Genomic DNA, 25,785 nt, shown 5'->3' with positions numbered 1-25,785 from the left:
TGCCGTCTTTACACCGGGTGCAACTGTTATAGGGTGCAACAGCTAAAAGCCGTCTACACTGGACGCGACAAAGTAACCGCTGCAAATCCATTTGTCCTTAGTGTCAGAAATAGCGTGAGCGCTTGGAGTATGTCATAAATAGAACGGGGCATCAGTTTATTGTCGGGGATTTGTCGTGTCGCATCGCACTGCATCCAATGTAAACAGAATCACTGATTATAATGGGTTTGATTGTATTCTGCCATGTTTGTCCGCTCGTGTCAGGTATAGACACGGTGAAGGTGAAATAAATGCTGGTGCTTTTCATTGCCAATTTTCAATTTCAAGTAAATAATCTTTCATTTGTAAAAATGTTTTAATGGGGGCGGCAGTTTTTTTTTAAAGGTTTAAGGGGGGAGGTTTGAAAACCACTGCTTTAAAATGTGCGTGGCACTTCATTTACGATAGAGGCGAGGTTGAGTAATGCGGTTTGACCGACAGTTTGATGATCCAATGGAATTACAAGGTTTAGTAATAAACTCTTTTTAATACTTTTTCATTGTGGCGGTAGTTGTGACCTAATGTTTAGTGAGTCAGATTGGTATCCTGAAGGTTGCGGGTTCAATTCTCAAAACTAGCGGGAAAGGACTGAGGTGCCCTTGAGCAAGGCACCAAACCGCCAATCGTTCCCTGGGCACCACAGCAAAATGGCTGCCCACTGCTCCGAGTGTGTGTCCACAGTTTGCAGTGTGTGTGTGTGTGTGTGTGTGTGTGTGTGTTCACTACTACTCCTAATGTGTGCACCAACTTGGATGGGCAGAGGACAAGTTCAGAGTATGGGTTACTATACTTGGCCTTCACATAAATATTCGCAAAACCCACAGACCCTTATTTCGCCTCATTGTAATTGGGTCCCGGGGCCCCCCCTGGATGTGCGAGCATAGGCACACATGGTTAGAATGCCTATGCATAAATCCAGCCCTGCACATAATGCATTTCCAATGGAAGTCATTGTAAGCCATTGTAATGGCTTACACACGGAACAAGACATTAAATCGAAATAAACATAAAAACAAAAACTGTTTAGAAAAAATAATGTAGGACTTATACATACTGTATACAGGTAACACTTTTTTCATTCATTAAGATTAGATAACTTCATTAGTTAAAATGAACTAACAATGAACAAAACTTCTACAGCATTTTGGTAATTCTGCAGAATGTTAAATCGAAATTTGTATCTGTTAACATTATGAACTATCATGAACAAACAATTAATAAAGGCATTTTTATTAACTAACATTAAGAAAGGATAATACATTCAGTGAAAATATATTGCTGGTTGTTAGTTCATGTTAATTAATGTAGCCAACTAATGTTAACAAATGAGACCTTATTGTAAAGTGTCACTGATATTTATTGCTTACTTGTTCCATCCAATATTTCAACTCCTGCCATCGCCATGACAAGTTGGTAAACTTGTAACTTTTGCATAATATGCTCAATAATTGTCACGGTGTGGGTTTTGTGTCTAGTTCCTTGTTCTTGTCTGTCATGTGATTCCCTGTTTGTCATGTGATCCTGCCATGTGTCTTGTCATTTGTTAATTGTCTGATGATTGTTCACAGGTGTTCCTTGTCTTGTAATTAGTCAGTGTATTTAATGCCGCGTTCCAGGCAACCTGTAACCCGTGTTTTTCCAACCTTATACCCGTGAAAGTGCACTGGAACGGCAGTCAAACCCGTGACTTCCCACCCGTGAACTCGTACTAGATCGATGTACTCCCAGTTACGAGTTCTGACGTCACATAGCCCGCAAAACCATACAAAACAACAATGGCAGCCCCTACGGATGCAGTGTTTCTGCAGGCGGTACACAGTGAGAATACACTTTAGGACAATATAACGTTGCAGTCAAATTAATAATAATATAATAATAATGATAATAATACACACAAGATTATGTATTACAATGTTATGTGTCTGAAACAATAAGTATGTATATACACACACGATTATGTATTACAATGTTATGTGTCTGAAAAAATAAGTATGTATATTGCGCTCAGATAGTTTGGCGTGACTGGCCTGGAATGCTACAAAGTCGTGAGTCGTGGTTTGAAGTCGTGATTTACATGCTCAAAAACCTGCCTGGAACGCAGCATAAGCCCTCATGTTTGCCCTGTGTCTTTGTCGAGGATTGTATGTTTCTAGTGTTGAATGTTCTCTTACGAGAGTATCTCTCGTACTGCGTAATAGCTTACGCTAGGGGAAAAACTCTTTTCCGCGAGATATTGAAGCCAAAAATTATCCTTAATTTTTTATTAATGTAAAACGCTTTGCAGCAGCAAGCAGACATAGGCGAAACAGCTCGCGCGCCTATTGGTTGCTCTGCAGCAAATGCAGCAGCCTATCGAGAGAGACTCTGCGTGACGTAATGACCAATGGGGGCAATTCGCGCCCATATCGTCACGTCCCGCCAGAAAGGGCGTGGTCTCACCCTATAAATATGCTCGTTAGGCTGATACAAGCTGATTTTTACCTCTTCAGCGAAGCACACGCATCGCTGGATCCGGAGTGAGAAGCCGCGCCGTCGAAGCAAGCCTTTCAGCGGGACGAGCTCTGGAGTCGCTGGCCTCGCCGCCTTCAACTGCCGTACCTGCTGCGCTTTCCGGCGTTCTATATCCTTTCATACTCTGTGTGTATTTACTCTGTTGAGAGTGTTTGCTCGCTTACTTGACGCGACTCACACTTCTCTCACAAAAGAGCTGCGTCTTTTTAAAGATGCCTTCCTGTGGCTCGTGCCGCGCCCCGCTCAGCGATGGAGACCGGCACGTCATCTGTGTTTCCTGCCTGGGTGAGGATCACGCGGCTCTCGCGCTCGCTGACGGCGGATGCCCTCATTGCGAGCTTTTGCCCATGGTGACTCTGAGGACTCGCCTGGCATCATTCTCCGAGCCTTTACCGCAGCCCGCCGTGGTGCCGCGCCGCGCCCAGCGCGCTCCCGAGCTTTCTCCAGCCCGCCAAAGCTCGCCGGTTCGCCCGCCAGCTTCGCCGGCTTCGCTCGAGTCGCTCACTGACGGACAACGGCCGCCGCCTGCCGCCGCGTCCATCCACGAGTTTGACGAACCCACCGAGGCGTGTTCTCTTCTGGCATCCGATAGTGAGGATTGGGCGAGCTCCGTGGATCTCCCCTCCGCTAGCGTTTCCCGCCAGACCACTGGTAAGAGAGCCGGCATTGAGACTGAGCTGATGCGTCTGCTCTCTCAGACCGTGGAAAGCATCGGCCTCGATTGGGAGGCGCCCGCGCAACCGCCGCGCAACAGGCGAGCTCTGTGGACCTCCGCCTTCTGTCCGCGAGTCGTCAAGGTAACGGGCCAGCATCAAGACCGCGAGCCCTAAAAACCGCGGCTAGCTTTCTTTGCGTTATAAGAAATCTACCCCGCCCCCCATGGGCGTGCGTCACCGGCAAATGAGAAAAGAGTGTGTTTTAGTCCCCGCCGAGGCCGGATTAATCTCCATTTCTCAAACATTTCTCAGCTCCTAGTTTGAGCGGCTGAAAATGTCATTATTGCAGCAATGAGCCTGTTGTATAACACGCACACCTGCATACAAACGCCGACACACACAAAACTGTGATGACGCTCTCTTATCTGCTTGCGCTAGTGTAGTTCTCCCTGTGGCCCAGTGGCGGAACCTGAAGCTTTCACGCGAGAGACCTGTGTTCGATCCCGGCTCTCGCAGCAGATAAAAATTTAGTCTCGCCGCGGCCAGACTTCCACCGAAACTTTTCGCTCGTTCAGTTCCAGAAAATGCGACTGTTCCAGTGTATTTTGCAGTAAACAAGCTGGTACCACGGCCCGCTTGCCTGCACATAAAGGCCGTTTCCATGGCGACCCAGAAAAATCATGTCATCATTGTATTTCTGGTTTTCCGGCCACAGCCGATGGTGTTATAAGTGTAATAAAATGCTCACAGCCCAGTGTTCATTTCTACACACAAACACAGCCCGCCACGGTACAGGGCTCGCACAAATGAAATCGACGCATGTCAATTGTGCATTAAATGTAGTGAATGTGCCCACAACCCAGTGCCCACAAACACTACCACGGTTTCTGTAAAACGAAACCAACACAAGTCTTCCTAGCCTCCTAGGAAATCGACGGTGTTTCAGTATCGCCGTGGCCAGACTTCCACTGAAATTTTCGCTCGTTCAGTTCCAGAAAATGTGACTGTTCCAGTGTATTTTGCAGTAAGCAAGCCAGTACCATGCCCGCTTGCCTGCACACAAATGCTGTTCCCACGGCGACCCAGATAAATCACATAAATGGTGTATTTTCTGGTATTCCGGCCGATGGTGTTATGAGTGTATTGAAAATGCCTACAACCCAGGGCTCATTTCTACACACAAACACAGCCCGCAAAAATGCAGGGCTCGCACAAACAATCCGGCCACGGCCGATGGTGTTATGAGTGTTGTAAGAATGCCCACCCAGTGCCCATTCCCACACCCAGACACAGCCCGCCACGGTGCAGGGCTAGCACAAATAAAATCGACTCAGGTCGATTGTGCAAACAATGTAGTAAACGCGCCCATGTCACCATGCCCGCTCACACTACATGCTGCGTGTCCCTTGGTTTCTGTAAAAACGAAACCAACACACATTCAGTCGGCCATGAACGACAGTGTTTTCAGTGTAATAAACGTGCCCGCAGCCCCGCGCCCACATTTTCTCACAGACACGCCGATTCCTACGGGATCTCCCCCGCTCGCTTTTTCTGCACAATCTGCCATAAAAAAGCTGAGCGCGGTCAGGCCGCCCGCCGTGATCAGCGCGCCCCCCGCCTCGAACGCTGTAAACACGGTGTTGTGTTCCCAGTATGCCCGGGTTCTCGAGCTGCCGTTTTGCCGCGACCAGAGCCCGGATTTCATTCTGCCCCTAGCTATTCACGCAGATGCGTGGTCAAAGCTTCCCGGGGTATCAGAATGGGTGCTGAACACTATAAAGAGAGGCTATTCGCTACAATTCGCTCGACGCCCGCGCGTGTCGAAACTACGGTGAAAAACGAGGTGTCTCATCTACTTCGTGCCGAGATAGCGAAACTACTGAGCAAAGGGGCTATCGAACCTTTATCTCAGGCTCAGAGCGAAGGGGGCCTATACAGCAGATATTTTCTGGTGCCGAAAAAGGATGGGGGTCTCAGACCCATTTTAGATCTACGACAGCTGAACAGAGTGCTTGTCAAACGGCAGTTCAGGATGCTTACGACCAGGAAAATCCTCGCGCAATTGCGCCACGGGGACTGGTTTATGTCGATAGATCTGAAAGACGCCTATTTCCAAATACAAATAGCGTCCCATCAAAGGCGATTCTTGAGATTCACCTTCGGGGGCCAGGCATATCAATACACAGTTCTGCCGTTCGGCCTGTCCCTAGCACCTCGTACATTTACGAAGTGCATGGACGCGGCGCTCGCACCCCTGAGACTTCAGGGCATGCGAGTCCTGAACTACTTGGACGATTGGCTGATTCTAGCTCGATCACGATCGGAGCTCATAGAACACAGGGCCGCATTACTCGAGCACCTCGAGGAGCGGGGCCTCACAGTCAATTGGGCGAAGAGCTCACTGTCTCCCAGTCAGAAAATTTCCTTTCTGGGAACCGTGTTGGACTCGCTGTCCATGACAGCACGCCTGTCACCAGAGCGCGTGCTAAATATTCAGCGCGGCGTGAAATCCTTCCGCCACGGCGCGATAGTTCCGCTCAAAAGGTTTCAGAAAATGCTGGGGCTGATGGCCTCAGCAGCCTCTGTACTCTAGTTGGGCTTGCTCCGAATGCGCCCACTGCAGATGTGGCTGAAAGCGCGGGTTCCACCCAGGGCATGGACAGCGGGTCTGTTTCGCCTCAGGGTCGACCTTCAGTGTGTTTCAGCTCTGGAACCTTGGAAAAATACCGACTGGTATCAGTCAGGTGTGAGTCTGGGGACCGCTTCGAGTGTGAAGGTGGTGTCTACGGACGCCTCCACCTCGGGGTGGGGAGCGCTGCTCGAGGGCAGACCGCCTGTGCTGGCCTGTGGTCAGAACGGGAAAAGCTCCTTCACATAAACTGCTTGGAGATGATAGCAGTCGACAAAGCGCTACAGCGTTTTTGTCCCCAGGTAACAGGCCACCACGTCTTGGTCCGGTCGGACAACATGTCAGTGGTGGCATACATAAATCGCCAGGGCGGCGTCAGGTCACGGAACCTTCACAGGCTGACGGAACGCCTCCTGGTCTGGGCTCAGCACAACCTGCTCTCACTGAGAGCAGCGCACGTGCCTGGTCACCTGAATGTGGGACCAGACAGACTGTCCAGGAACAATGTTCCAGCAGGGGAATGGTCGCTGCACCCGCAGACGGTCCAGCTGCTGTGGAAAACGTTCGGCAGAGCACAGGTGGACCTATTCGCGTCCCACGAAAACGCTCATTGCCCGGAGTTTTTCTCGAAAAGCAAGGACGCGCTGGCTCATGTTTGGCCCCGCTGCCCCCTATATGGGTTACTAACGTAACCTCGGTTCTCTCTAGAGAGGGAACGAGTACTGCGTATCTTGCCGTGCTTGGAATACGCTCTGGTTCGCTTCAGTGATAAAAACCAGCTTGTATCAGCCTAACGAGCATATTTATAGGGTGAGACCACGCCCTTTCTGGCGGGACGTGACGATATGGGCGCGAATTGCCCCCATTGGTCATTACGTCACGCAGAGTCTCTCTCGATAGGCTGCTGCATTTGCTGCAGAGCAACCAATAGGCGCGCGAGCTGTTTCGCCTATGTCTGCTTGCTGCTGCAAAGCGTTTTACATTAATAAAAAATTAAGGATAATTTTTGGCTTCAATATCTCGCGGAAAAGAGTTTTTCCCCTAGCGTAAGCTATTACGCAGTACTCGTTCCCTCTCTAGAGAGAACCGAGGTTACGTTAGTAACCGAGTACGTTTTCTGCCGTTGTTCTTGTCTCATGCCTTGCCCTTGTTTTATGTTTTGAAAAGTAAATTTTGCATTTGGGTCCTCACCAGCTTGCCTCCAGTTGATTGTTTCGTAACAATAATACTGCCAAGTAGTTTTAGGACAAGTAGTCCTAAAACTACAATCAATAAATGTATATGATCTCAACAAAATGATCTTCACATGATCTATGATCTATGATCTTCACATTTCAACTCTCCAGAATGTCTTGCCTCATAGACTTCCTTTACAAGTGCATTACTGTTAATTAGATTTTTATTTGGGTGAGGAGAAATATTTTCGGCGTATTATTATATTAACTCTTTCCCCGCCATTGACGGAAATTTCTTTCATTTGTGAGAAAACGCTTCCCCGCCATGGAAGGAAATAAGCATCAAAACATTTTAACGATGAATGAAATGAACGTTAACCCCACCTATAATTGACCACTTTTGTTTTCAAATTCATGGCTGACTGTGAATAGAGCATCTTTACAATGACATAAGTAACTGAAAACCTTTGCATGGTGCTTCATTCAAGTCACTAGTTTTCAGAAAGTCTGAGATGACTAAAGATCAGCCAGCAATAATAATAATAATAATAATGTTTGTCCAATACATGAATGTAAATGCTTCTCTCCAGGCATGTCTTGGATCTGATGAGTCTGTAAAGCACCCTTGACAGTAGTACACAGCAACCAGGTCAGCCATTTTTATCAGCTTAAAGGATTAGTTCACTTTAAAAAAAACTTTTGCTGATAATTTACTCACCCCCATGTCATCCAAGATGTCCATGTCTTTCTTTCTTCAGACGAAAAGAAATTAAGGTTTTTGATGAAAACATTCCAGGATTTTTCTCCATATAATGCACTTTGCTGGGCACCAAACGGTTCAAGGTCCAAAAGACAGTCTCAGTGCAAACTGTTCAAAGGGCTTTAAACGATTCCAGACGATGAATAATGGTCTTATCAAGCGAAACGATCGCTCATCTCAAAAATAAATAACAAAGTTTAATAATGTCAAATGCTCGCCTTGCTCTGTTCTGTGATGCACGTTCGTGACTCTCCTGTTCGAACTCGTTCATCAAAACGAACAAATCTTTTTTCGAGTCATTTGGTTCATTTAACGAACAAAATGAACGAATTGACTCGGAAAAAGATTCGTTCATTTTGAGTCACACAGAACAGAGCAAGGCGAGCATTTGAGCTTATAAAACTTAAACTTTGTTATTTCTATTTTAAATGAGCGATCGTTTCGCTTGATAAGACCCTTATTCATCGTCTGGTGTCGTTTAAAGCCATTTGAACAGTTTGCAGTTTTGCACTGAAACTGTCTTTTGGACCTTGAACCGTTTGGTGCCCAGCAAAGTGCATTATATGGAGACAAATCCTGGAATGTTTTCATCAAAAACCTTAATTTCTTTTCGACTGAAGAAAGAAAGACATGGACATCTTGGATGACATGGGGGTGAGTAAATTATCAGCAAAAGTTTTTTTAAAAGTGAACTAATCCTTTAATGTTTAGCATCTATCAGACACAGAAATCACACTGACAGAGAGAAAAGAGCCACACAGGAGCTCTTTTATGATTCCACACAAAAACGGCTTAAGACTCCATTAGGCTAAAAGGCCCTTAATATCCAAAGGTTGGCTTTGATTTCATGTTTTTTTATGTGCGCTCTAAGTGAGAGGTTAATTCAGAGTGTCTTTGAGTTTGTGCGGGGCTTCCATCATATTTTACGTCGGCTTTGAATGCCATTGAAACGCCAAATGCAGGTCTTTCTTTTGAGCCAACTGTTCTGGAAAGCCTTTCTTAATTATCTTTTCTTCCACAAGGGTATTTTAGACCTAAAATGAGACTGTCAGAAGTAAATCTTCATGTGAAGGGTTGATTTCTGTGCTGTTGTTCAAGTGCAGTTGTGCAGCTTAAAGCCGACAAGTCAATGCCACTGGTGAAAAACCAGGAAGTAGATGAGACAGTTGCTGATGTATAATGCTCTACTTACAGTCAGACATGATTAATTTATTTCACAAGAAAAAGGGACCCAATAACAGGAGGGTTACCAAGATAAAGTGAAAAGTATTCGTCTGGTCCATGAGCTCCATATAAAATACAACAGCTTTTATTAGGGTGCTTTCACACTGGCAGTTTAGTTTGAAAATGTGGAACTGTGTGAATGTGAAAGCAATTGCACATAGTGAGTGCAATCAAAATGGCAAATTTATGGCTTGCAATCCGCAGTCTCCTCTGCAAGCAGCAGAAAGCCACCTTCATGCGATGGACATACAGTAAACCCAAGTCTCTGCTGTGCATTCTGTTTTTTATCATGCACCGTGCACGCTTGTGATGATGTAAGATGAATGCAAATGCACCAGGGTTCGATAGTCAAGTGACTGTGAAACCACACCAACGCCGCGGGAGACACCAGGAACAATCGCACTCGGACTGCAGCAAACGTGCCCAGTGTGAAAGTCCTCTTAGGATTCTGAGTCTTACGTGATCTTTCAAAAGTACGATTCATTTCTTTGTTAAAGTTCAGGACAAAATGACTGAGTGAAATATGTGATTACAGAGGGAATAGTAGTGATCACATATCGAACCATGACTTTATCCAATTACTAGTAGCTGGGATGTCATTTTCAGTAATATGACCCTATGGAATTGCCATCCAGCTCTTAAAAATCAATTCTATGATGGTATCAGAAGGTAATACCATTGTACTTTGATACGTAACTGTTCAAAAGTTCAGGGTCAGTAAGAAAGAAATATTTCTATTCAGCAAGGATGCACTAAAATGATCAAAAGTGACTGTAAAGACATTTATAATCTTACCAAATATTTCTATTTCAAATAAATAATGTTCTTTTGAACTTCCTATTCATAAAAACAGTAGCACTTTATTTTACAGTCCTGTTCCATGTACATACTATGAACTTATTATAGTAATTACAATAACTAGGTACTAACCCTGAACCTACCCCTAAACCTAACCTTAACCCATGTAAGTACACTCTAAGTACATGTCCTGTAAAATAAAGCAACCAAAAAAAAAAAAAAAAAAAGTTTCAGTTTCCATAAGAATGTTAAAGGTGAAGTATGTACGATTTTTATGTTAAAATACATTCACTTAACCCAGTTTATTGTTCATTGACTAATATTAAGTCATTCATGGGTTTATCTCCCCCAAAGGTGTGAACATTGAGCCCCTCAGGCACCACTAAAACCCTGAAAGCGGTCCACTCAGATCCGTCAATCTCTTTCCAGCTCAACCTATAGCATATTAGTTTGGGGTGTGGCTACTGTAGCAGGTAGGTGGAGCCAGAGGATGATTAGCATCTATGGGACCATGACTGACACATCACATGGGAAAAGACAATTCAGCTTCGGTTACAGAAGTGCAAGCCAAAATTCACTGCATTTAGAAAGATTAAAGTGATAGTTCACCAAAAAATGAAAATTAGCACATGATTTACTCACCCTCAAGTCATCCTAGGTGTATATGACATTCTAGGATGACATTCTAGCATTCTAGGATCTAGCTAGTTATTTTACTTTATAAAGTTTTATATATGGATATTTTTCTTACACAAACGCATCACTTCGCTTCAGAAAACCTTTTTTAACCCCCCGGAGCCGTGTGGAGCACTTTTATGATCGATAGATGCACTTTTATGGACGTCAAAACAGAAACAACAATTCACTGCCATTATAAAGCTTGGAAGAGCCAAAAAATGTGTTTTTTTATATATATATAACTCCGATTGTATTCGTCTAAAAAAAGAATGTCATATAGACCTAGGATGACTTGAGAGTGAGTAAATCATGGGCTAATTTTCATTTTTGGGTGAACTATCCCTTTAATCAGGTCATGAACACATTGAAGCGAAAGGAGCATTACGATGCAACGTGCTTCAGTACCATTCAGCATCATCACGCGCCTGATCAGAAGGACCAGTTTACTTTGATGTTTCCAGTGCATAGGTAAGAAGCATGAGTCTCAAGTCTTAAGAACATCAAAGGTTTGTATTTACAACGTGTTTTTGCAGCGTTGAGCAATGTAGCCAATCACAAACATATCTGGTGATTTCTTGAACACAATGCCCGATCAGAGGTGTTTAAGTTAGGATTGAACAAAAACTCTGGCGTTTTGATTCGGAGTTCTGCACGATTTTCAAATCCCCTCATTGTTATAAACAATTATGTAAATAGGAGATTCATTGTGTAGTAGGGCTGGGCGATATGTAATAAATAGGCTTGTTTGAGATGAGCAAAATCTGCGCAGAACCGATCACCGGTGATCACCGCGAGATGCATGCCGGTTAGAAATGTGTACGAGTGCGGTCCGACTTGCTCTGATGTCATGCTGACGTATGTCAAAAAACTCTCGCGACCGCAAGGCGCACGTGTCGGATTCTGCAGTCGCACGCAGTTGCTCTCCACCGACTACGCTGATCAAAACCATGATGGGAAACGACTTGCTGACGACACAGCTTAATGCTAATTGGTTTAAACAACCGTGATGTAGGCTATTGTTCTCTTTTAAAATGTTTGAATTTAACATATTTAACATGTTTTAAGTGTATAAATTATGTGTGAGTATTCCCAAACTCTCTGACAGTGATCTCTATGGGTTATTTGATTGTTGTCATTTTTATAAAAAATATATATATAAAACATGTCTATAATTAAAGTAAAAATTATTGAAAAACACATCTTTGGTATGTAATTAAAAAAGTACTTTGGGTGTCTTGTTCATTATATTAATTTTCATATAAAAGCAACAGAACTTAAATTACATCCAGTTTATTAGGAACACCGTGCACGAGCGTGAATCCCGCAATATCCGCTGTAGAGTATGAATGGAGAATCATGAATTCACTAATTCTGAACGCCATGCACACATTCCTGCGAACGGTTTCTAAACGCCCACAACCTATGACTTCACCCAATCTAAATCACCTAGCGCCAGCGAGTCTGAAGTTTAAATTGATTTCTGACACCTTTACAGCGTAACCGAGTCTCCCCAGATCTCCTCGTGCCAGCCCGATCCATTCGCGAGGCACGATCAAAGAAGACCGTTATCTCCAACACCCCTCCCCGGCGAGGGGGGCGTGCCAGATGTTCAAATGAAGATACACACGCACCCACACAAACACACAAACGGATGCATTCCTGACATTAAAATCCAGAAATTAGTGATTCTGAAATTTATATATACGATGTATTTTTGTATGTTTGAGTTTTATACTGTTGTATCAAGCCTAGCTAGGATTGTTAGTTGTGTAGTTGAACTCTAAGGGCTTCTATAAAGAATCTAAGAATATATATATTTGTATGCATGCCAAACACGAACTTATTGATATCAAACGAAATGTCTCGACTTGCCCGAGCCAAATATATGTAAGAGGTTACTGTAAAACGTAGTCCACTATGTTTTTCCATCTTTGAAGTGAAATGCCCAAGCTTGCGACCTCATAAAACACGCAAATGAGGTCATCAAGGGGAAACAAAAGAACTCCTTGCGCGCCCAAATCTGTGAGGTGCGATTGGTCTGTTTTCCCAGGAGAAGGGGCGTGAACTTTCACTTTAAAAGATCGGGACACTGGCCTCTCTCTCGCTTCTTCGTGTACTCTCCTGTTAGTGTTACTTTAAGCCTTGTCTTATTGTTTTAGTCTTTCGTCTTATTTGTCTTTGTTTTGTTTTTGCGCATAGCTCAGTCTTAATCTTAGTGCTCAGTTCTCGTCTCCGGACCGAACCGCACACTTTACGCTCTAACCGCTCCTCTAACCTCCGGGAAAAGGGACTCTTCCACACAGCGTATCTTTAGGACGTTTTGAACTTCCCGCGAGCAAAACGCGCTCTGCAAGAACCGAAAAGACCGCCTCCATCTCACGAGCACCGAGGACATCCACACACGCACCTTCTTGTTCAGCGACACAAAGGTCCATTTGCAAGTATTGTTCCATCTAAATTTAAATGCGTTAAAGTGTGTATTTTCCTTGTTGTCTCTTAAGGTTCAGCTGTGCTAGCAATTGTGTTTTCCTGTGTTTCCATTTCCCTGTTTCCTGTTTTACTTTCGTTATTCCATTCGTTGTTAAATGTAGTGATATATCCTAGTTCATTTTATTAAACTCCATTATACGCTTGATTGTCTCTGTTTGTTGATCATAGAACAAAGCCTCTTTAATGTGTGATCTTAAGCTACGAGCTGATATTGTTAAGTAAACTAATTTGATTAGTAAAACTTATACTAAGAAGAAACCTTCTTGAGAATTGATAAAGAGTATCAAACAAAACAGTTCGACGGACGAACTGATTGGTTGAAGTACGGTTAATTCTATTAAGGTATTCTGAAAATCAAAATAGCCGATCTGCATATGATGTATATTCTTAATTAATTATAATTCGTTGTGTTTAATTACCTATGTACATCTGAATCAGACGTCTGAATCAGACGCGTGGACTATATAATCCCCTCTTTGGGTGATTTTTATGTATGATTTTTTATGGTTATCTGGTTCACCCGTATCCAATATTTGTTGATTATGAATTAATAAGTATTGCATACATATTCCCCTAAAACCTGAGCTGAATTCCTTACACCGCCTTTGATCTCACAGGTGTCAGATGATTCACTGCGAGAAGCGAGAACTGTCCGGCTTGCCTGCACTTTTTTCACTCCTCCCCTCACTGCAGCCGCCTACTCTCGCATACATTTCAGGCGAGGCAAGGCGCATCTTCTCAAACAAGCCTAATATGTTATCGATAATCACCTTAAACAATATCGCGATATTCGATTATATCGTCTACCCAAAGACCCACCCCCGACACGCCCCGCCGGAGACATCACTGGCGACATACACCATAAACAAAACATGTTGAGTTTGGCTGCACTTTATCTAATTATAGCCTGGAATTCAGCTAGTTTAATTTAATGATTGAAACGTTAAAGGTTTTACTTTGGTTAGTTTGAGCTTGAACGAACATAAGTGTTAGTGTTGCTAATAATTTTCACACTGTTCTTATCGCATATGTGTTTGAAACGAATTTCGTTTCGCGAGGAGAAATGTTGAATACAACTGAACAGAACAGACCCCAGTTTGGTGATTGTAAGAATGGTGAATGCATGTTGATGTCAAGGTGTCTTGCCTATTTGTTTTTCATAATGTCCGATGTTTCTCTTTCTTTTTTTGGCGTTATCGCCTGATTTAATGATGATAAGTTTAATTTCCTAATTATAACGTGTAGCGCTGTTTTTAAACTTGTATTCAAACTATAATATATTTGTTATTTGTCTAAAATTAGGGATTAAAACGAATTGTTTTGTTCTGCATGAGCAAAAACTTTTTTTCCCCCTCCTTTCTGGCTTTAGAGTTCCAAGGTCTCCTTAAACCGCTTACAAAATAAAAAACACTGCTTTATTTATTTAGAAACAGAAGTCATTAATAAATATATTTGGGTATTTTTTTATTTATTTTTGTTCATTTTTTAATCTAAAGCAAAGTACACTCACCTAAAGGATTATTAGGAACACCTATTCAATTTCTCATTAATGCAATTATCTAATCAACCAATCACATGGCAGTTGCTTCAACGCATTTAGGGGTGTGGTCCTGGTCAAGACAATCTCCTGAACTCCAAACTGAATGTCAGAATGGGAAAGAAAGGTGATTTAAGCAATTTTGAGCGTGGCATGGTTGTTGGTGCCAGACGGGCCGGTCTGAGTATTTCACAATCTGCTCAGTTACTGGGATTTTCACGCACAACCATTTCTAGGGTTTACAAAGAATGGTGTGAAAAGGGAAAAACATCCAGTATGCGGCAGTCCTGTGGGTGAAAATGCCTTGTTGATGCTAGAGGTCAGAGGAGAATGGGCCGACTAATTCAAGCTGATAGAAGAGCAACTTTGACTGAAATAACCACTTGTTACAACCGAGGTATGCAGCAAAGCATTTGTGAAGCCACAACACGCACAACCTTGAGGCGGATGGGCTACAACAGCAGAAGACCCCACCGGGTACCACTCATCTCCACTACAAATAGGAAAAAGAGACTACAATTTGCAAGAGCTCACCAAAATTGGACAGTTGAAGACTGGAAAAATGTTGCCTGGTCCGATGAGTCTCGATTTCTGTTGAGACATTCAGATGGTAGAGTCAGAATTTGGCGTAAACAGAATGAGAACATGGATCCATCATGCCTTGTTACCACTGTGCAGGCTGGTGGTGGTGGTGTAATGGTGTGGGGGATGTTTTCTTGGCACACTTTAGGCCCCTTAGTGCCAATTGGGCATCGTTTAAATGCCACGGCCTACCTGAGCATTGTTTCTGACCATGTCCATCCCTTTATGGCCACCATGTACCCATTCTCTGATGGCTACTTCCAGCAGGATAATGCACCATGTCACAAAGCTCGAATCATTTCAAATTGGTTTCTTAAACATGACAATGAGTTCACTGTACTAAAATGGCCCCCACAGTCACCAGATCTCAACCCAATAGAGCATCTTTAGGATGTGGTGGAACGGGAGCTTCGTGCCCTGGATGTGCATCCCACAAATCTCCATCAACTGCAAGATGCTATCCTATCAATATGGGCCAACATTTCTAAAGAATGCTTTCAGCACCTTGTTGAATCAATGCCACGTAGAATTAAGGCAGTTCTGAAGGTGAAAGGGGGTCAAACACAGTATTAGTATGGTGTTCCTAATAATCCTTTAGGTGAGTGTATAACACTCCGATTAGGCCTATTTATTATGTGCAACATTTAAATTAATATTCAGAAATGGGTAAAGTTACTTCTACCATTTTTTTTTCTGATGAACTTTTATTATACTGCAAACCAAAATAAAATATTGGAGATATCTCTGCTATTCTGAATTAACAGGATAGTTTTTTTTTTTTCGTCTGCAGAACAACAACAAAAAAAAGTATAAAAACGAATAGCATACAAATAAAATATTCATAAAAAGATCAAGAAATCCAGAAAAAATGTTTAACAGAATTACGAAAGTAGCCTAAGGATAAATGATGTTTGACGTTGGAGCAGTCAGCGGCGAACAACAGGCAAATAAAATATTAAGCTAATTAAAGTTACAAAGTGATTTTCTTTTTCTTTTGTTCTTTGATCAACATTAAATGTTGTCAGCGAGTATAGGCTGTCAATGCACTGATTCAATAGACATAGGCCTACTGTTCAACCATTTAAGACAAAACCGACGGGGATATTTTGAACTTGAAAAATGGTGTGTACTGACGTCTTTCCGTGGTTGAAACAATTCTTCTGATGTTTATTCATGTTTATTTGATGCTATAAATTAACAAGAAGGATATTTGTGAGATATAATTGTGTGTGTACAAAGTGTTTTCTTTGGCGCGTCTTGCGCTTAAAGAACGCTATCAAGAAGAATCGATTTTCTATTCCTAACCCTACTAACTAGTCTATAGAAAATATTTAATTCATGCTATTGCATGTGAATAAATATGTGTATAACTATAGGGCTATGTGAAATATATGTCTTTTTTTTTTTTTTTTTTACGATTATCGTCTGGAAACAGACATCGCAATACTTGCGAGACATCGTCGATATACGATAATATCGTCATATCGCCCCAGCCCTATTGTGTAGTCAGCTTCATTGATTATAACGGAACTTTTCTATAACTAAGATGAGTAACCGTTTTTGGTTTCACTTTATTTTTAAGGGTCCCTTTAACACATTCTGTTGACTAAGTAACGTTGTATTAGTAGTACAGTATTAGTAGACTGGTAGGGTTAGGTTTAGAATAAGTTGACATGTAGTTGCAAAGTTACTTATAGTCAGTAGAATGTCTGTTGGGGGACCATCATAAAGAGTTAGCAGATATTAAGCAGACAGTCTATTAATACTCTAATGACAGTTAGTTGACAAATGTAGTTGCAAAGTTACTCATAGTCAACAGAATGTTTAAAAGGGACCATCAAAATATACCAAATCCCACATACAGTATACTTGCTTTTCAGTTAAAATTAGCAGTGGTTTGTGAAACCTAGCCACTTTAGTTAAAAATGATTTATCGGGAGCATTTATGCTCAATATGTGGATGTTTCTAATCTTTTCAACTGAATTTCTGAGATTAAGACATGTATCTATTAATTTTTTGTTTAAATAGTTCTAAAACTTAAGTCAAGCCCCTTGGCTCTCCCCAACAACTGTGTAATGCTGGCTCAATAGCTTTCCCTGTTGATAGTGTTTCCTTAAAGGCAGGGTAGGCAGTTTGTTTCTAAAACACTTTTTCCCAAGAACTGTCTTTATATACCAATACATATCTAAAATGTAAGTACTCTGAAAAGGAGAGTATAAAAATCAAGTGTCTGTAGTCCTCTCAGGGCTGCAATAAACACAGCTACTCTGTCCATTCGGAACGAATGCAATGATTGGCTGGGCAACTGTCACTCCCCCTCGCTACCATGGCTACCACCCCTGCTGCTACAGGAGCTGCCCACATGCGCGCACCCGGTTGACTCGCTCATTTTGAAAGAGGAGAGGCACGTACCGGCATGTCCTCCAGCTGAGCGGTCGGCATCACGCGTTCATGTGTTTTGGGGGCGTAGCTTTGGAAGGAGCCCAGAAGGGAGGGGGTGGGAGTTTCTCTGTTGGATACTTTCAAAATCCAGCAGTTTTCTGCTAGTTTCTTAAACTTACCTACCCTGCCTTTAAGTTACAAATAAAAATAAAAATCGAGTCATCTTTGATGCCAGTCTGTCATTCAAGCCTATTGTGCAGAACACTGTTAAGACCTCCCTTGAATAATAAGAAATGTTTCTTGAGCAGCAAAATCAGCATATTAGAATGATTTCTGAAGAATAGTGACACTGAAGACTGGAGTAATGATGCTGAAATACATCACAGAAATAAATTACATTTTAAAATATATTCAAATAGAAAACATTTATTTTAAATTGTAATAATATTTCACAATTACTGTTCTTACTCTATTTTTGATCAAATAAATTCATCATTGATGAGCATAAGAGACTTCTTTAATAAAACATTTTAAAAATCTTACCGACCCCAAACTTTGGAACAGTAGTTTATGTGATACTGAACATGGGCAGCACTTATTGTACTATATTATGCTACAACAACAAAAAAAAAAAAAAAAAATCATGATATTGCCATGGTTCTGTCTCCATAAACATCATACTTGTATATATATTTTTGTAAACACCAACTGTTATGAGTATAAACTATGGAAAGGTTCCAATCCTGTATTAAATGAATACTCACTACTGGAATGTTTCATTGAATTTTGGAGACCAGTTGTTATTCTTGGTTTTGGTGCTAAACTTGCGTTTCTTGTCCGCCAGGTGTGGGCCGATGGCGTTGATCTCCACGAAGGGGCGAAACATAGCATTGGTCTGCCAGTTGATATTGTTCACACCCACAACTGCAGAGAAGAAGAGGATGGTCTCGAGTTAGATCATCAAACACTACAGAGTGGGTCGTCTAGACTCTAAGATTGCAAAGAGAAATCCAACATGGAACTTCCAGACCTGCTCTGTAAAATAGATGCTGTATTATAAAACATCATTATGAATCTAAAATCAGATGAGGCATGTTTGAAGCTTTTGCAAAATTGCAGACAAGAAATGATAGGGAAAATAGACCCATCAGGCCACATGTTTGATAATTTAATTTAATATTAATGTGCAAAGTTGCTTGGCAACAGTAAACAGCCTACAGATTAATAAACTATAGTTTAATTAATGTAATGTATACAATAAATCATGGAGAATAATTCTGAATATTATAATGTCTGTTTTGTGATGGGCCTCAAATTCATACATTAAATTCATAATAACACAATGTCACTGGTATTGGTTTGATTAGAAAAGGTTTTTTTTTTTTTTTTTTACGGGCTAGTTAGCTAGTCTGTTTTATTACGTTGTGGTTGCGGGTCATTAATTGAGCAGCAGCAAACGAATCTCACAATCCAAACACTTTATCAGTGAAATTACACAAACTGATTAAATGGATATAAAGTCAGAGAGGCAAAGAGAAACATGCCAATTCGATTCATTTAGACCTCAGAGTTTCTTAATCATTAATTAATCGCTGTGTGTGTGTGTGTTACCTTTGACGCTGACTTTGTGCTCTCCAGTACCGGGGTGTGAGATCAGGTCCACCTGGATGGCGACCTCCCCGTTGGATGCAGTCGTGGACTGACCTGGAATCAGTGTTGAGTCACATGAATTTCATACTGTACGTCACATAAGAGCAAGCATAACACACTGACCCACACACCAATATACAATAAAACCATAGAAATCAGTGGTCAATTATGATGTTGTAGATTTGTATACACTGTGATCCAAATGAATTATTATGCAAGTGACATATCAGTAGGGTTTCAGTACAATAAACATTCAAAACATTTTTTTTTAAAGAAAGTGTTTGCTTTATTTCTCATATCTTTGTAGATAACTGGTATCACTCCCAGACAGGTTTGTTCAGTAGTTTTCCAGATACTTAAGTGAATGGAAAACCTACTTAAAGAGGTTGTTCCACATCATTAAGCAAGTCACAGTTCTCAAGCAATATGGGGAGGAAGAAAGATCTTTCTGAAGATGAAAAGCATGCAAAGTCTTGCAAAAGACATGAAAACAACTAATATTTTGCGAAAACTGAATAGAGATTATCGAACTTTCAAAAGATTTATTAATGATTTAGAGAACAGAAGAACTCGGTCAGATAAAGGCTTGTAAAGGAAAGTTTCAGTCAAAAACAGGGCTGTCGCAGTGAAGGAATTTCCCTTGTGATAATTTTGAGTGGCTCAATAGCACGATATGTGGTATTATCGCCATTCATTTATATTTATTTATTGCTATATAAATAAGTGTTATGATGTGATCAGTAGGCATGAAAATGAGGACATTTTCAGTAACCAATGAAACCAAAACTAAACAGAGCGTTGAAACAGGAAGTGAAGTAAACAGAAGAGAATGTCAAAATAAGGGTCCACATAAATCTGACAATAAGCTTGTTGGGCTATTGTTATATATGTAAAACAGTTAGTTCCGATCCTCGAATCTGACTGGACAAGAGGCTTTCTGCTGATATTCCACCAGTATCAGCAGCACTACACCTATCTGCCCATTCTAGACAGGCTGTCAGTCAGTGCAGTAACATTGTTACACCACTAAGTTGCGGCAAGGGACTATCTTTGAGCGAGTCATTAAACCCTTAAACCGTTCATTCAACGAACACGCTTAAAAAAGCTGATTCATTTAAAGATCAACATGTAATGAAACAAGCTGTTAATTATTTTAACTTTGAGCTCCACTTTTCAAGGCTCAGCAGACCAGCAATGCGTCGCATGGTAACGCTGAAGCTTCACTTAATAGAGATCATATACGACTTAGTTATATGATATGAATATATATGACTTGACCTCAAAGACAGACGAAGGTAATCGCACGCGCTCAGTCGATCTCTCTCTCTCACTCATTCACTGTCTGTTTAGGCTTGTTAAGTTCAAATCCATGGAGCCTCTGTACAAATAACCATGGTAAACAGTCTTATTATCATTATTAACTTATTTAACATTCAATACGGGAGTGAACTGTCTGAATCTACTCCAGTAGATTACTCTTAAAACAGAAAGAAAACATGTGAATATCGCGGTTGTTTGCATTCCTCTGCGGTTGGCTTGTCAGTATCGCGGTATTACAATATTGCGGTTAAAAGAGAAACGTTAAAAAAAGAAACTCTATCCTGACTGGAGTAAATTCAGACGGATCGCTCCTGAACGTGAGAATAACGGAGGAGTAATTGGTGTGTTCTGTATCTTTGCATTTGCCCTTCAAGGTTTGCAGAAACAGAGAAACTGTCAAGGCCACATTTGCCCAAACTAATTCAAGAACGCATGACATGTGTCGGCTAAATGAACGACTACAGAATGACCTATAGCGTCCACGGCAGACATCAACAATCGATCAATATTGGATTAACCTCGTCTCTGCTTTCATTTGCTCTCTGACCTCGTAACAAACACTGTGTTTCATAAAGAGTCACTTTGGCAGATGCCTGACGGGCCCCTGGATTTATTTTCCAGGCCACAATTAGATAAGGAAATTTAAAAGACTTCTACAATAACGCTACAAATGGTAAACTACGAAAAATGCTGTGATCGCCAGAAATGAATTGCATGAAAAAATCATATCATGAAGAATCGAAATTTCATTGAACTTTTTCCTTTGAATTATTAATCTTTTACAATGCGAATCAGCTTTATAAAATCTTATTATAATGGACCTCATGTAGAAAACTTAAATAATAATAATAAAAGTATGATGTTTTATGCCCACTTAAAAAATTAAAAAAATCTCTCTTCTCCTCTGGTCAGACTGAAAAAAAAAGAAAATCCTGCCCAGAATCATTCACGTTGACTCTGAACTCCAGTGACAGAGTCTCGTAGCATTGCTGGCCCCCACTGGATACATTTTCACAGGCCTTTTCACAGACAAAGAAAACAAACTTGTCTCTGGAGGGGTTTTTAAAGTTAGTCCAGAAACGAGTGAGAGGAAACTGGGGGACTGAGGGAGATTTTCACTCGAATCACGGAAAGTGAATTGATTACTTCCAAAGCTAATTTGAAGGAATCAGAGGTCACAGCAAACAATGGAAGCACTAATTAAACTGCGTTGATATTTCTGCATATAACGGAGTTAGACTTTGAGTTTCTGAGATGAGCACATCATCTAAATCAAGATAAAAATAAACCACTTTACATTTCTCAGTGGGTTTGCACCATTATCACATCACTACTACATTGAAATACAGGACGACGTACCTAAGAAGATGCACACAAAGGCATCTTGACTACTGTAGCTAGATATCTAAACAACAGGTGAATATATGGGTATTTCCCAGAATTCGGGCCTATTTCTGTCCACAGGGCGTAATTCTATTAAAAACGAATTAAATCTAATACATTTTAGCACCACTAATTAGTATAAACAAAAACAAGCCTAGACTTTTTTTATGGCTGTTCTTACTAATGATTTTAACACATTTTATTGGTGTTTTTTGTGGTACAATATCTGTGTTTTGGTGTTGTCCGCCACCAGAGTTTTCACATGTCGTGCCATATCTCAAACATTATTTATCACAAATTAATTTAAAAAAATATGCATATGAATTAAATGTTACCTGAACTAATAAACTACATGCACAGATTAAGCATATATATGCATTTTGTACTTTATTTAGCTTAATTTCTACCTGTCACATGGTTTAGCTGTCATTACCAACACGCTCTGCATAAAGGCACTTTTTAACTTTTTTCATCAAAAGTTTATTTGGTAGCCATGGTAACCTAATAGCATAGTGGAGCACATGGATTTCAGGCTGCAAGACTGATGCCTTGATGTCCAGAAAATTAAGTAAATCTACTCTTTATTTTTTGTGTTGGGCATGTACACTTATTATGCGTCATTACCATATGTGTTGTATTTCTGTTTTTTTCAACATTTTTGGATTATTTTTATCACTTTAATAGTTAAAATGGTGTACATTACATGCAGAAAGCTAGCTACACTTGCTTAGTCATCATCTTTGCTAGCAAGGCTAGTTTTTTGACAAAAATGTCATTACCAGCACAGTCATTACCAGCACATTACAGCTTGTGCTGGTAATGACAGGTTGTGGTGGTGATGACGGCAGATACACACAGTTCCTGTTTGGTCTTTCATAATCAGATTAAACTATGATGTTTAAACCAATTAATAGCTGGTGTGTTTTTTTTTTTTGGTCTGAAGTCACTTAGGCTCTTAAATTACAATAGGTTATGATCAGTGATTTGTCATCACCGCAACAAACTGTCATTACCAGAACGGCAATGTCATCACCATCACCATCACCATACATATTTTTGCCAATAAATTATGTACACATCACAAAAACATCCTACAATTATATATATATGACAATGTTGGACAGTCTAAATTATCACTGTATTAAAAAAGTTTTGATATATGGCATTCACTTAAAATAAGCTTATATTCCAAGCCAGGGTAGATTGATGAATCAGAAATGTAGATTAATGACTATAATTCATCTTACAAGTAAAAATCAACAATCCCATTAAGTTCAAGATAAAATAGATTCCATGTGAAACCACAAAATGTTTTAAAAGCACTGATTTATCATTTAAGTTTAATTTTTTTATATATATTCGATGATGTGATGGTAATGACACATTTACTTGACATAGTTAAAAAAAATGGCAAAAAATCATAAATTCCCTTATCTTATGGTCTCAACCAAGCTCATAACGTTGTTCATGACTTAAGGACTGATAATTTGATGTATACCAATTAGTCAAATTTGGGATTTTAATTTTCAAAATTGCAGCAACCCAATTTGGCCCTTAATCTGAGAAATGCCCATATAATGTATAACTTTTTAAGCGTGACCCAGTGTGACGTGTCTGCTGTGTAAAATCCCCAGAGATTCTCCTTCTGAACCAAGGGAGCCCCAGATATCAATCACCTGTTCCGAAAGAAAATTCCCTAACTGCAATGATGAATAACTCCAAACATGAAGTTTGATAAATTATAAACAGTGTATAGGGAAGTAAACACATCCTCACCTCAAAACACACACACACACACACACACACACACACACACACACACACACACACAGACTGTGTAATAAAGAAATCACATTCTGTACGCAGTCTTTGCCTCAGGAGCTCAGAAAGAAAGAGAGACAGGAACTGAAACTGTGTTAGTACTCTTTACTGAACACAGCACAATATATACTGTATGCTATTAAAAATCAGTGTTTGAAGCAGTATGCACCAATTAATGTTCCAAACAGTAGTGTGGTTGTCACATGACCACATTTAGTTGTATGTTTCTCTCAACTCAAGTGAAATTCATTTACTATCTTGGAAAATAATTAGCTTGCCAAAGCCCTAATTTAACTAAGGCCTAATCCTGGCTTAATCTAAACCCTGTCTGTGAAACCGGGCCTTACTGTCTGTTGGCAGATCAATAAAATAATGATTTAAGAATAAGTAAAAAAAGAAGCACTGCTTAGTTAATTTTTCACAGTGGAAATAGAAAGTCACATCAATCAAGTTGTATTGTGGGATACAGTGGCTCTGTTCCAAAATCTAGTGAGCTGCCTTGCTGTTTACTAAGCAACTGCCTTTCAAACAGTGTTGTTCTTGTTAACTAAAACTAATAAAATTGCTTTTGTTTATTGAAATCAAACTGAAATAAAATTAATATTAGATGAAAAACCATAAAACGTAAAAATGGGAAATGTTGCTGTACCAACTAAAATAAGTTTAAGTACTAAAATTAGTAAAAGTGAAATACAAATAAATTAAAGCTAAATAGAAATATAAAAAAACTCAAAAACTAATAAAAATGACAAAAGCACATTACAAAATAACTACAAATAAATTAAATGAAAATATAAAAATAAAAGCTAATTCAATATTGATAAATATCAATAAATACTATAATAATATATAAATAATATTAAAATAACGCTGCCTCTAAAGCAGCATGCTGACTGAAATGGAACCTAATAAGTAACCAATTTGGAACTTTCTACATAGACATAATGTGTCCGAAAAGTAATGCTTGATCTACACTTGAAGCATGTAAGCTATGCAATGCCATACTATAATAAGCATAAAAATGCACAGCACACACAAATAACTGTTTTACTGTGTGGAAACCTATCTCTCTCTCTTTCTCTCTCACTCTCTCGCTCCCTCCAGTCCTGACAGAGAGATATATGATGAGGTCTGCCAGGAGCACAAACATGGTCTTACCTTGAGAGGTTTGGGTGCATATATATTTCTTGATCAAGGCATCTGTGGGTTGAGTGTAAAGGCTGAGGGCGTATTTCAAGGACTTGAGATCGGGGCTCTTTTCCAGGAAGGTTTTCTTCAGACCGTTTCCACCTGCATGGAAATATTGCTGAACGGAGAAACAAAAGCACTGGTTACTAAAAGAGTCAAACATGCTGCTTGTAGCTACGGATCAGTCATCCATCACAGCCTTAACCTGAAAAATCATCCATTCATTGTGACTGAGCAAAATAATCATATAAAATAAAAGTTTATAGCAGTCACTGTGGGAAGTAATTCGGGGATATTCCCAACAAAGCTACTCCTACTAAGCAGCACATATATGTCATAGAAATCATAGTTAATTTTCTTTTATCTCAATATCACAAATTAGTGAAAATGGGGCAGAGCTGGAAGAAAACAAAACTAGAGGTATTTTGTATTACGTGGAAGGACAGTGTTACTGCAAACAGAAAGGCATTAAAGGGTCATGAAATCCAAAAAACACATCTTTTGAGATGTTAACAGATATGAACAGGTTGCACATCAATAAAAAGAGGTTATTTTATAATTTTTCTGAGCTATTTTATTCTTATGGTTGAACAAACATAAAGTTGAACCAACGTCATGAAAAGTGGTCCAAATTGCAGCAGCTAGAGTTCTTACTAGAACCAGGAAGTAGGTCATCACTGCATTGGCTCCCTATTAAATATTGTATACATTTTAAAATCGTATTACTTTTAAAGCCCTAAATGGTTTAGATCTTTAGCACTTGAGCGAGCTCTTAACGCAATATAGTCCTTCACGTCTATTGGGGTCTCAAAATATCAAAATCGGTCCTTTTCCTATTTAGATCCCAAACTCTGGAACAGTCTTCCTAACGTTATTCAGGGGGCAGACACACTCTGTCCGTTTAAATCTAGATTAAAAACACATCTCTTTAACCTAGCATACACATAACACACTATCACAT

The 25,785-nt window shown here is 40.4% G+C and overlaps 1 protein-coding gene across 1 annotated transcript in view; it reads right to left on the bottom strand.

The window, feature by feature from the left end:
* Window positions 1-25,785, bottom strand: part of LOC130100419 (protein unc-13 homolog C) — a 263,612-nt gene that overhangs the window by 10,381 nt on the left and 227,446 nt on the right. The window contains 3 exon segments of the mRNA XM_056265875.1: window positions 18,227-18,386; window positions 19,074-19,166; window positions 24,795-24,942. Of these exon segments, the coding sequence (XP_056121850.1) occupies window positions 18,227-18,386; window positions 19,074-19,166; window positions 24,795-24,942 (401 nt within the window).

This window comes from Rhinichthys klamathensis, unplaced genomic scaffold (genome assembly GCF_029890125.1).
Source record: "Rhinichthys klamathensis goyatoka isolate OS25496 unplaced genomic scaffold, OSU_Roscu_1.1 h1tg000242l_1, whole genome shotgun sequence".
Taxonomy (NCBI): Eukaryota; Metazoa; Chordata; class Actinopteri; order Cypriniformes; family Leuciscidae; genus Rhinichthys; species Rhinichthys klamathensis.
Note: the sequence above shows the minus strand (reverse complement) of the source record. Positions and strands in the feature narration are given on the sequence as shown.